This window comes from Oncorhynchus keta, unplaced genomic scaffold (genome assembly GCF_023373465.1).
Source record: "Oncorhynchus keta strain PuntledgeMale-10-30-2019 unplaced genomic scaffold, Oket_V2 Un_contig_1335_pilon_pilon, whole genome shotgun sequence".
Lineage (NCBI taxonomy): Eukaryota > Metazoa > Chordata > Actinopteri > Salmoniformes > Salmonidae > Oncorhynchus > Oncorhynchus keta.
In genome coordinates this window covers 135,715-146,851 of record NW_026278189.1, presented here as the reverse complement: position 1 = coordinate 146,851, position 11,137 = coordinate 135,715, and the positions used below count along the sequence as shown (strand labels likewise).

Here is an 11,137-nt window from a genome sequence, read left to right as displayed (position 1 = left end):
AGACCACATGTAACCACGCCAGCCCAGGACCCCCACATCCGGCCTCACTACCACAGACCACATGTAACCACGCCAGCCCAGGACCCCCACATCCGGCTTCTTTACCTGCAGGATCGACCTGCCACCCAGATAGCTGATGAAATTGTGGGTTTGCACAACAAAATAATTTCTGGTACAGTCAGCCAGCAACCGTCAGTTCATCTGCGTGCTCGTCGTCCTCACCAGGGTCTTGACCTGACTGCAGTTCGGCATCGTAACCGACTTCAGTGGGCAAATGCTCACCTTCGATGGCCACTGGCCTCGCTGGAGAAGTGTGCTCTTCACGGATGAATCCCGGTTTCAACTGTACCGGGCAGATGGCAGACAGTGTGGATGGCATTGTGTGGGTGAGCGGTTTAATGATGTCAACGTTGTGAACAGAGTGCCCCATGGTGGCGGTGGGGTTATGGGTAGGCATAAGTTACGGACAATGAACACAATTGCATTTTATCAATGGCAATTTGAACGCCCAAAGATTCCGTGATGAAATCCTGAGGTCCATTGTCGGGCCATTCATCCTCCATCACCTCATGTTTCAGCATGATAATGCACGGCCACAAGGATCTGCACACAATTACTGGAAGCTGAAAATCTCCCAGTTCTTCCATGGCCTGCATACTCACCAGACACGTCACCCCATTGAGCATGTCTGGGATCGACGTGTACGACAGCGTGTTCCAGTTCCCGCCCAATATCCAGCAACTTAGCGCAGCCATCGAAGAGGAGTGGGACCACATTCCACAATCAACAGCCTGATCAACTCTGAAGGAGACGTGTCGCGCTGCATGAGACAAATGGTGGTCACACCAGATACTGACTGGGTTTCTGATCCACACCAGATACTGACTGGGTTTCTGATCCACACCAGATACTGACTGGGTTTCTGATCCACACCAGATACTGACTGGGTTTCTGATCACACCAGATACTGACTGGGTTTCTGATCCACACCAGATACTGACTGGGTTTCTGATCACACCAGATACTGACTGGGTTTCTGATCCACACCAGATACTGACTGGGTTTCTGATCCACACCAGATACTGACTGGGTTCTCACATACTGACACACAGATACTGACTGGGTTTCTGATCCAGACCAGATACTGACTGGACTGGTTTTCTGATCCACATCAGATACTGACTGGTTTTCTGATCCACACCAGATACTGACTGGGTTTCTGATCACACCAGATACTGACTGGGTCTCTGATCACACCAGATACTGACTGGGTTTCTGATCACACCAGATACTGACTGGTTTTCTGATCCACACCAGATACTGACTGGGTTTCTGATCACACCAGATACTGACTGGTTTTCTGATCCACACCAGATACTGACTGGGTTTCTGATCACACCAGATACTGACTGGTTTTCTGATCCACACCAGATACTGACTGGGTTTCTGATCACACCAGATACTGACTGGGTTTCTGATCACACCAGATACTGACTGGTTTTCTGATCCACACCAGATACTGACTGGGTTTCTGATCACACCAGATACTGACTGGGTTTCTGATCCACACCAGATACTGACTGGGTTTCTGATCCACACCAGATACTGACTGGGTTTCTGATCAACACCAGATACTGACTGGGTTTCTGATCCACACCAGATACTGACTGGGTTTCTGATCCACACCAGATACTGACTGGGTTTCTGATCCACACCAGATACTGACTGGGTTTCTGATCCATGACCTTACTTTTGTTTCAGAAGGGCTTTCCAAGGGGATCTGTCAGGACCATGCCATCGGAAACCTGTATTAAACTGCTATTAATACCGGTAATACATTGCATCTGTCACTAAGCAACAATGTGTGTGTTCTCTGACAACACCGTATGGCTTTAGCATGTCTGGGCCTTGACCGGTCACCGATATCCGTAGGCCTCCGTTACCCACATGATTGTTGAAAATGTATCCATTCATATTGCAAGTCAAGCCGACATGTCTTGACACATTAGCCAACAACCTAAAAGCACGTTAGAATGAAACAAAACTGACACCGGACATAACGTGTGATTCGACTTAAGGTCTTATTGAGTTGACCAAAACAAATATTTACCTCAGATTTAGTCTCATCCGCTCATGGAAGACATGAAAGCGTCCCATTGTCAGTTTAACACAATTTCAACGGAGAATAACTTTCCACGGCTCATTTGACCGAATTGAGAATACATTTTCCTGCTCACGTAAATAACCGAATTAACGGTTACCAAACTTACCTGAAGCTTTACCAGGTATTTAAACCTTTACCGAAAATCCCCGTCATGACAGTAAAACATCTAATGACCGCGGTAACTAAGACAACCACGCGCTCGAGCCACGAGATGGCGCCAACTTACAGGAAATGGACACGTGGAAAGTGTTTGTGTGCCACAAAACAACGAAATACATTTAAAATATAAAGCATTGAAATACACAGAAAACATAAGTAATGTTATAGGTATGGTTTCTTCACAAATATTAGTGGTGTGAAACTATATAATCTTAGAACAAAACGCAATAACTCTTAAAATGTGAGCTTCTAAAGGAAAAAAATGGGGGGGGTTAAAATGGCCTCTTCCAGCCCACTGCATATTACAACCTACATGTGGTCCAGATAAACCAACCATGTTATTATGTGGTAACTTTTATCTTTCATCTATTGTTCAGCACTCATATGCAACACATAATCTCCTCTAATTGGTCATTATAAAGCCATAATTAGGGGCTTGTTTTGTAGCAAATCTGTAGCGATGGTCCACATTTTCTCTCTTCACATTTCTTAATGTTAACTAATAACCTTTCACATTATATCCACTGACAACCACCTCCTGCAAAGCATGATGCAATCCAACTCATGACTCAGAGAAACTAGGCCTTTCATTCACTTCAAACGTGCACGTCGGAAGTAATCACAAACCCAATTCTTAGCCAAACGTGTACAAAATTAAACTCAAAAAACAAAATGGCTTCTTTTCTACAAGTAGAAATTTTATTGTCCCGCACAAAGTGAAAACAAGAGGTTATTTCCTTTAGAAGAAGGTGTTTGGTCTCTTGGTGGTGAAGCGGGGCTTGTGTTGACGACGCAGGACCCTGTGGGGCAGGGGGAACTTGATCTTGGAGTCCTGAGGAGAGACCAAGAGGAGATTGTTTTGAGGCAAAGACATGCTGTCATTTCATTACGATACGCTACCATTCACATTGGAGTCATTTAGCAGACGCTCTTTTTCCAGAGCAACTTATAGGAGCGTATGGGGTCAATGTGCGGGGGCACAGGTTAGAGGTCATTTGTACATGTAGGTAGAGGTAAAGTGACTATGCATAGATAAACTTCGAGGATCAGCAGTGTAAAAAAAGAAGGGGGGGGGGCATGTAAATCGTCCCGGTCGACATTTGATTGTCCAGCAGTCTTGGGGGTAAGAAGCTGTTAAGGAGCCTCTTGGACCTAGACTTGGCGCCCCGGTACCGGTAGGACAGAGAACAGTCTGACCTAGACCCGGTACCATGCGGTAGGACAGAGAACAGTCTAACCTAGACCCGGTACCGTAGCACAGAGAACAGTCTGACCGAGACCCGATACCGTAGCACAGGGAACAGTCTGACCTAGACCCGGTACCGTAGCACAGAGAACAGTCTGACCTAGACCCGGTACCGTAGCACAGAGAACAGTCTGACCGAGACCCGGTACCGTAGCACAGGGAACAGTCTGACCTAGACCCGGTACCGTAGCACAGAGAACAGTCTGACCTAGACCCGGTACCGTAGCACAGAGAACAGTCTGACCGAGACCCGGTACCATAGCACAGAGAACAGTCTGACCGAGACCCGGTACCATAGCACAGAGAACAGTCTGACCTAGACCCGGTACCGTAGCACAGAGAACAGTCTGACCTAGACCCGGTACCGTGACGTAGCACCTCGGGTGGATGATATACGATGTGAGTAGACTTACGTGGAACTGCTTGATTGCAGGTCTGCGGCATTTATTGGCAGCGATCTCCTGGACCTTCATGATGTGGATGGAGTGGGCGCGGGCACGATGGCGAGCGCCCATATCACGATCTGGAGAACACACAGACAACATCAGAATAATAAAACACAGCTAGTGACAACGACACCCAACTGCCCTCCTGGAAGACAGGCCAAGTTAGTATCTACCCCAAGAAAGATTTATCTTTAGGGGGCAATTTAAACAACGTCTCACTGATTTAATTTCAGGCCGGCTGAATGGACACTTGGGGAAGGGGGGCAGATTAGGTTCATGTCCCACTGATCAGGCCTGCTGGCGGGGGGCAGATTAGGTTCATGTCCCACTGATCAGGCCTGCTGGCGGGGGGCAGATTAGGTTCACGTCTCGAAGCTTTTACGGGTGGTTTGTAGAACGTTGGTTTCACTTCCATGAGCACGTGCAGCTGCTGAAAGACAACAGCGGTCTGATGGTTTGATTTCTGACACAACAAGATCAGACACAGTAGGCCTGTAAACCACCTCCAGCCTGGGCTCCAGCTCTGCATCTGGTTTGATAACTTAGATGTACTGAGTAAATTACATTTGGTTTGCTAACTAAGATGTACTGAGTAAATGACATCTGGTTTGATAACTAAGATGTACTGAGTAAATGACACCTGGTTTGATAACTTCCTAACTAAGTGTTAGATGGCATCTGGTTTGATAACTTCCTAACTAAGTGTTAGATGGCATCTGGTTTGATAACTAAGTGTTAGATGGCATCTGGTTTGATAACTTCCTAACTAAGTGTTAGATGGCATCTGGTTTGATAACTTCCTAACTAAGTGTTAGATGGCATCTGGTTTGATAACTTCCTAACTAAGTGTTAGATGGCATCTGGTTTGATAACTTCCTAACTAAGTGTTAGATGGCATCTGGTTTGATAACTTCCTAACTAAGTGTTAGATGGCATCTGGTTTGATAACCTCCTAACTAAGTGTTAGATGGCATCTGGTTTGATAACCTCCTAACTAAGTGTTAGATGGCATCTGGTTTGATAACCTCCTAACTAAGTGTTAGATGGCATCTGGTTTGATAACTTCCTAACTAAGTGTTAGATGGCATCTGGTTTGATAACTTCCTAACTAAGTGTTAGATGGCATCTGGTTTGATAACTTCCTAACTAAGTGTTAGATGGCATCTGGTTTGATAACTTCCTAACTAAGTGTTAGATGGCATCTGGTTTGATAACTTCCTAACTAAGTGTTAGATGGCATCTGGTTTGATAACTTCCTAACTAAGTGTTAGATGGCAACGTCAAGCTTCTTGGTCACAGCAGAGATAATCAAGATACTGTTTGCCGAAATTGTTTTCTGCGTCCCAGGTTTTAGGGGGAATAGGGCACCTTGGGTACAACTCCGATAATACTGCATACTCCAGAATGAGGTGGCAGGTAGCCTTTATCTACTTCACAGCACAGTCCAGTACAAGGATTTGGTCTCTACATGGTTAGAGCGTTGGGCCAGTAACTGAAAGGTCGCTAGGTCGAATCCCTGAGCTGACAAGGTAAAAATCTGTCGTTCTGCCCCCTGAACAAGGCAGTTATCCCACTGTTCCCCGGGAGGCCGTCATTGTAAATACGAATTTGTTCTTAACTGACTTTCCTTAGTTAAATAAATGGTTCAGAAACGGTATGTACATCTACATAGTGCCCAAACCCAACACACAGAGACAACACACGTCGGGTTTATGTGCCAACTCAACGTTTACACCGTTAACTCTAAATTCACTCTCCGTTCTCCTGGGACGGATCTACAGCAGCTACAAGCTCCAGTCTGTCTGACAGTCTGGAGGACGGATCTACAGCAGCTACAAGCTGCTTCACTAAACATCTATCACGAGGAACCGTCTAATAATGATCACAGATCTTAAATATGGCTGTCCAACGCATCAATGGGTTAAACCCAGTGTTCTCCAGACTGTCACACAGACTGGGGCCACACTGGGACATACTCACAGCACTGGGACATACTCACAGCACTGGGACATACTCACAGCACTGGGACATACTCACAGCACTGGGACATACTCACAGCACTGGGACATACTCACAGCACTGGGACATACTCACAGCACTGGGACATACTCACAGCACTGGGTGACGGCTGCAGAGGTGGTCAGGTCTCTGTATTCTCGGTACATGTTGTGGGTTCCGCTACGGGAGTCGTAACGCAACCAGATGCCAAAGTTCTTCACCTTCAGGGGAGTCTTCTCGTGCACCTGAGAGAGGTGGGGGAAAATAACAGTTCATTAGACAAGGTTCAACCTTACAGAACGAGACGACTTCCCGACAGACACCTAATTGTCAGACAGGAAGTCAGAGGGACATTCGGGTTGCACGGTATACTGAAAATTATCTACTTCTCCCGACACAAAAGAAACAGTCCAGTACAAGGATTTGGTTACATTCTGTCAAACAGGTCTCACACGATTGACAGGTTCAAGTCTATCAGTTCAATGTTAGTCCTAAACAGATTGTTGGTTATCCGCAGCCCCGTGAAATCAGCTAAAAACAAGCTGACTAACTCACATTATTCACCCAATGCAGCCGAAACTCATCGGTTTAAAAAAAAAAGTTTCTATTGAACAAACTAATAAAGGCATCTTAATTAATTATATGAAGAGTGCCTTGGTCCTCCTTTCTTATTGCATGTCACACCTATTGAATATGCATTCACCTGTACTGAGAATAAAGACCTAGTCTATTGAATAATATGCATTCCCCTGTACTGTGAATAAGACCTAGTCTATTGAATAATATGCATTCACCTGTACTGAGAATAAGACCTAGTCTATTGAATAATATGCATTCACCTGTACTGAGAATAAGGCCTAGTCTATTGAATAATATGCATTCACCTGTACTGTGAATAAGACCTAGTCTATTGAATAATATGCATTCACCTGTACTGAGAATAAGGCCTAGTCTATTGAATAATATGCATTCACCTGTACTGTGAATAAGACCTAGTCTACATCTCTATTTAATTAGTTTATCTAGAAATGTTCCTTTCAAGTAAATTATTAACATGGTGTTTTTACTAATCTACAAAAAACAATCAAATCTAATTGAATGTATGACTGAGTCACTGAATGCATCACCCATAACACAATTGGCCCGGTTTATCACCTTTCAAGTCCATTGAGCATTGTTTGCCTGTGTAGGCCGTCACTGTAAAGAATTTGTTCTTAAGTGATTTGCCTAGTTAAATAAAGGTTAAAGTATAAAATAAACGAAATAAAATAAAAACTAGATACAGAACAGTAGCTGAGTTGAGTTCCTCCATCTGGATCAGGTGCCATTTGTTTGTTTGTTGTGGCATCGTTTTGAAAATCGAGTATTGTGATATTGAGTACCCTGACACTGAAGCAGGTAGCTAAGTCTAAATGCAGGTATCGTGACAACGTACATGCATAGCATTTACTCATGTTTACCCTGAAAACGGCTCATGTCTCCAGGAGAGGATCACCAGACAAACAGCGATTGATTTTTTTACATACAAATCTAATACCGGTCAAACGCATCAACAGTTTCCTTTCTCCTGTAATCTCTCTATAAAGGGCAGTGTCTATAAACTACTTCATGGTTGTGTGTGCAACAGTAATACTAACTTCCAGCCAGACCACTGACACCATCCATTTCCATAATAGTTTATTTGCACATAATGTAATCTCAGTAAATAGAAAACACATTAAAGAACATATACATTCAATACTGGTGAATCATTGCAGTTGATTTGTTAGCCCCATCACACCAATGAGCCCACCCTGTGCCCCATCACACCAATGAGCCCACCCTGTCCCCTGTGCCCCATCACACCAATGAGCCCACCCTGTCCCCTGTGCCCCATCACACCAATGAGCCCACCCTGTCCCCATCACACCAATGAGCCCACCCTGTCTACCTACCAGACCAATGAGCCCACCCTGTCCCCTGTCCCACCTACCAGACCAATGAGCCCACCCTGTCCCCTGTGCCCCATCACACCAATGAGCCCACCCTGTCCCACCTACCAGACCAATGAGCCCACCCTGTCCCCCACCCCAATGAGCCCCTACCAGACCAATGAGCCCACCCTGTCCCCCATCACACCAATGAGCCCACCCTGTCCCCTGTGCCCCATCACACCAATGAGCCCACCCTGTCCCCCATCACACCAATGAGCCCACCCTGTCCTACCTACCAGACCAATGAGCCCACCCTGTCCCCTGTGCCCCATCACACCAATGAGCCCACCCTGTCCCCTGTCACACCAATGAGCCCAGTCCCCTGAGCCCACCACCAATGAGTCCACCCTGTCCCACCTATCAGACCAATGAGCCCACCCTGTCCCCTGTCCCCACACTACCAGACCAACCCTGAGCCCACCCTGTCCCCCCTGTGCCACCTACCACACCAATGAGCCCACCCTGTCCCCTGTCCCACCTACCAGACCAATGAGCCCACCCTGTCCCCTGTCCCACCTACCAGACCAATGAGCCCACCCTGTCCCCTGTCCCACCTACCAGACCAATGAGCCCACCCTGTCCCCTGTGCTACCAGACCAATGAGCCCACCCTGTCCCCTGTGCCCCATCAGACCAATGAGCCCACCCTGTCCCCTGTCCCACCTACCAGACCAATGAGCCCACCCTGTCCCACCTACCAGACCAATGAGCCCACCCTGTCCCACCTACCAGACCAATGAGCCCACCCTGTCCCCTGTCCCACCTACCAGACCACAGTAGACTGTCTCTCCGTTGGCCTTCTTCATCTTCCTCAGCTGGGAGACAAAGTACCAGAAGCGAGACTTGGCCACCACATGGTTAGGAGCGAAGATCCTCATGCGGTAGAGAGGAGGGGTGGGGTTCTTAACCGAGGGCAGGAGGCGCCCAACGACTTTGTACTCCCTAAGCTGTGTGGATGGAGCAGGAGAGGAAGAAATGTGAGTGACGTGCAATACAAGCTGTCCATTAGGACAATACAAGCTGTCCATTAGGACAATACAAGCTGTCCATATATACCAGTTGCTAACTTAAAAGACTACGATGGATACTGGATAAGACAAATATGTATTAAAAATGTTGAACCTTGGATTCACTTTCAACGGCACATCAGCATCAGAGAAAGGCGACAAGGTACATCATGTTGATTTTAGCACACCTGACAAGATCATACCATTTATTTGATATGGCCTTTGGGTTAGGGTGCATTGCCATCCGTACATCTAAATTAATACAATGCATGACATTACCTACAGTCAACTGCAAGGATGTCAACATCACGTTTGCTTCATGTACCAGGCGCAATGTATTTAGCTTGGTAAAGCCAGCCAATCTTAGCCTGCTAACTTTGATATTTTACAGTTCTGAATGACACTAGCTAGTTACAGCTAACAACTACTTCCAGTTAACAACCCAACTAATTACTTGTTTCGGAATTGAGAAACAGGATGGGCTGCTAACATGTGTCTGGAGAGGATAATTAGCTACGAGATGTGTATTGGCTAACTGGCCAAGTTAGCCGCCTAGCAACGCGGCCTACGCCTGGGCAGGTATGTGGCAACTAGCTTACTAAAGTTAGCAATGTAGGCTACTAGACACATGTTAGTTAGCACTTCGCGGACATTTTAACACACTTTGAGAAGAAGTGTACAGAAAACAAATTGTTTGGAGAGAGGTGGCTAAATACATAAGACGGGCATATTTGTTTGGTTCACTGTTGCAACATATTTTCCTAACGAGCTGCATTGTTTCTCTATGGGCCCACATGGTCCAAAATCTCAAACGTGGACGCCATGTTACAGCCGCGGGAGGCTTCAGCTTTTTTAAAGACGAAAAAATGGAACTATTTATATCGATTTAGCATCATGTGACTACATAATTCAAACGATTGAAGCAATATGTGCTCAAATCCGTCTATATAACTGGCTTTCTGTGATTTAAAAAGGTTGAATAAACTGTTTTACATACTGTGCCAGACGCCTTCATGGTGTCTCTCGCTGACTGCGAACTGGGAAAGAGGAAGTAGTAGGGCGGAGACTCCGGATGTGAAGTACACAAAGGGGCGGGATCAAACGCTTTAATTCCTCTGATTGGTTCGCCGTCCAGAGCGTTTATAAGCTGTAATAACCCAATTTAAAAAAAATAATGAACGTTTATTTCTATTTTAAGGTATAATTTTATCAGTATCTTTGACATTGTCAACGACAGTCAATCTTTGACTGTATCAGAGAGTAGAAGGAGTAGAACCACCTCATATCTAATAAATAAGATTTATCTAATCAATCTGTCAGAATAGTCAAATATTCCCTTTCAAAACATTTATGGAATTTTTATCAGAAGAGGGATTCCCCCACAAAAAAAACATATATCTAGCCACAGGCTTGTCGTGAAGGAAATTACGTTTATGTAAAATAAAATTATTTGTGGGGGAGAACTTCTTCCTGTGGTCATGACCCCAGCGAAAATGTGACGTCTCCCGTTCCGTTGAATCGACACGCCGCAAGAAATCGACTCCTGAAATTCCTGCTCTGAGCAAAACAGACAAACTAGAAGTGCTTTTTGGGGTAATTCCTGACGATTTAGGGATGTACTGACGGACGGAGACGATGAAGATAAAAGTATAGCAATAAGGTGAGATATTATAAAATATCTGTTTACTTCTGAATTGACTTTGTTCAACGGGCCTCGGGAGTCTTTCACCGGGAGCGTTATGGTGGCTCACGTGTGCTGATGATACCGGAGGAAAAACAGTCTGCCGTAGCTCTAACGTTAATTTGATGTCGTGTCGTTTTGATAACACAAGTATAAAGTATAAAACCTGTATTTATCGTTGTTTACCTTGTTTCATTTAAACGAAACTAGTTAGATATCCAGCTAACGTTATGCGACCAAGCCAGCACAACACACACAAGGGCAACTTTTTAATGAGGAGTGGCTGACCAGACGGCCAGTCGGTATTTCGGTGTCAACTGTCCAGCCGCGAGCTAGTTAACGTTAGTCAATACTAGGTAACAGGCATCTAAGACAAAATAGTTTATTAGCCCTCGCAAGGCTGCCTGCCCAGACAGCATCCCGCGTCCTCAGAGCATGTGGAGACCAGCTGGCTGGAGTGTTTA

The 11,137-nt window shown here is 45.6% G+C and overlaps 1 protein-coding gene and 1 non-coding gene across 2 annotated transcripts; both read right to left on the bottom strand.

The window, feature by feature from the left end:
* Positions 1 to 2,996: 2,996 nt before the first annotated feature.
* rpl18a (ribosomal protein L18a) lies at positions 2,997 to 10,126 on the bottom strand. The gene is made up of 5 exons (XM_052501364.1): positions 9,990 to 10,126; positions 8,753 to 8,932; positions 6,129 to 6,258; positions 3,983 to 4,092; positions 2,997 to 3,155 (listed from the first exon to the last, which is right to left on the bottom strand). The coding sequence occupies exons 1-5, from the start codon at positions 10,005 to 10,007 to the stop codon at positions 3,063 to 3,065; spliced, it is 531 nt and encodes a 176-aa protein (XP_052357324.1). The 5' UTR covers positions 10,008 to 10,126; the 3' UTR covers positions 2,997 to 3,062.
* Positions 9,097 to 9,231, bottom strand: LOC118379402 (small nucleolar RNA SNORA68). The gene has a single exon (XR_004824617.1). It is a non-coding gene; the product is annotated as a small nucleolar RNA SNORA68 (small nucleolar RNA).
* Positions 10,127 to 11,137: the final 1,011 nt, after the last annotated feature.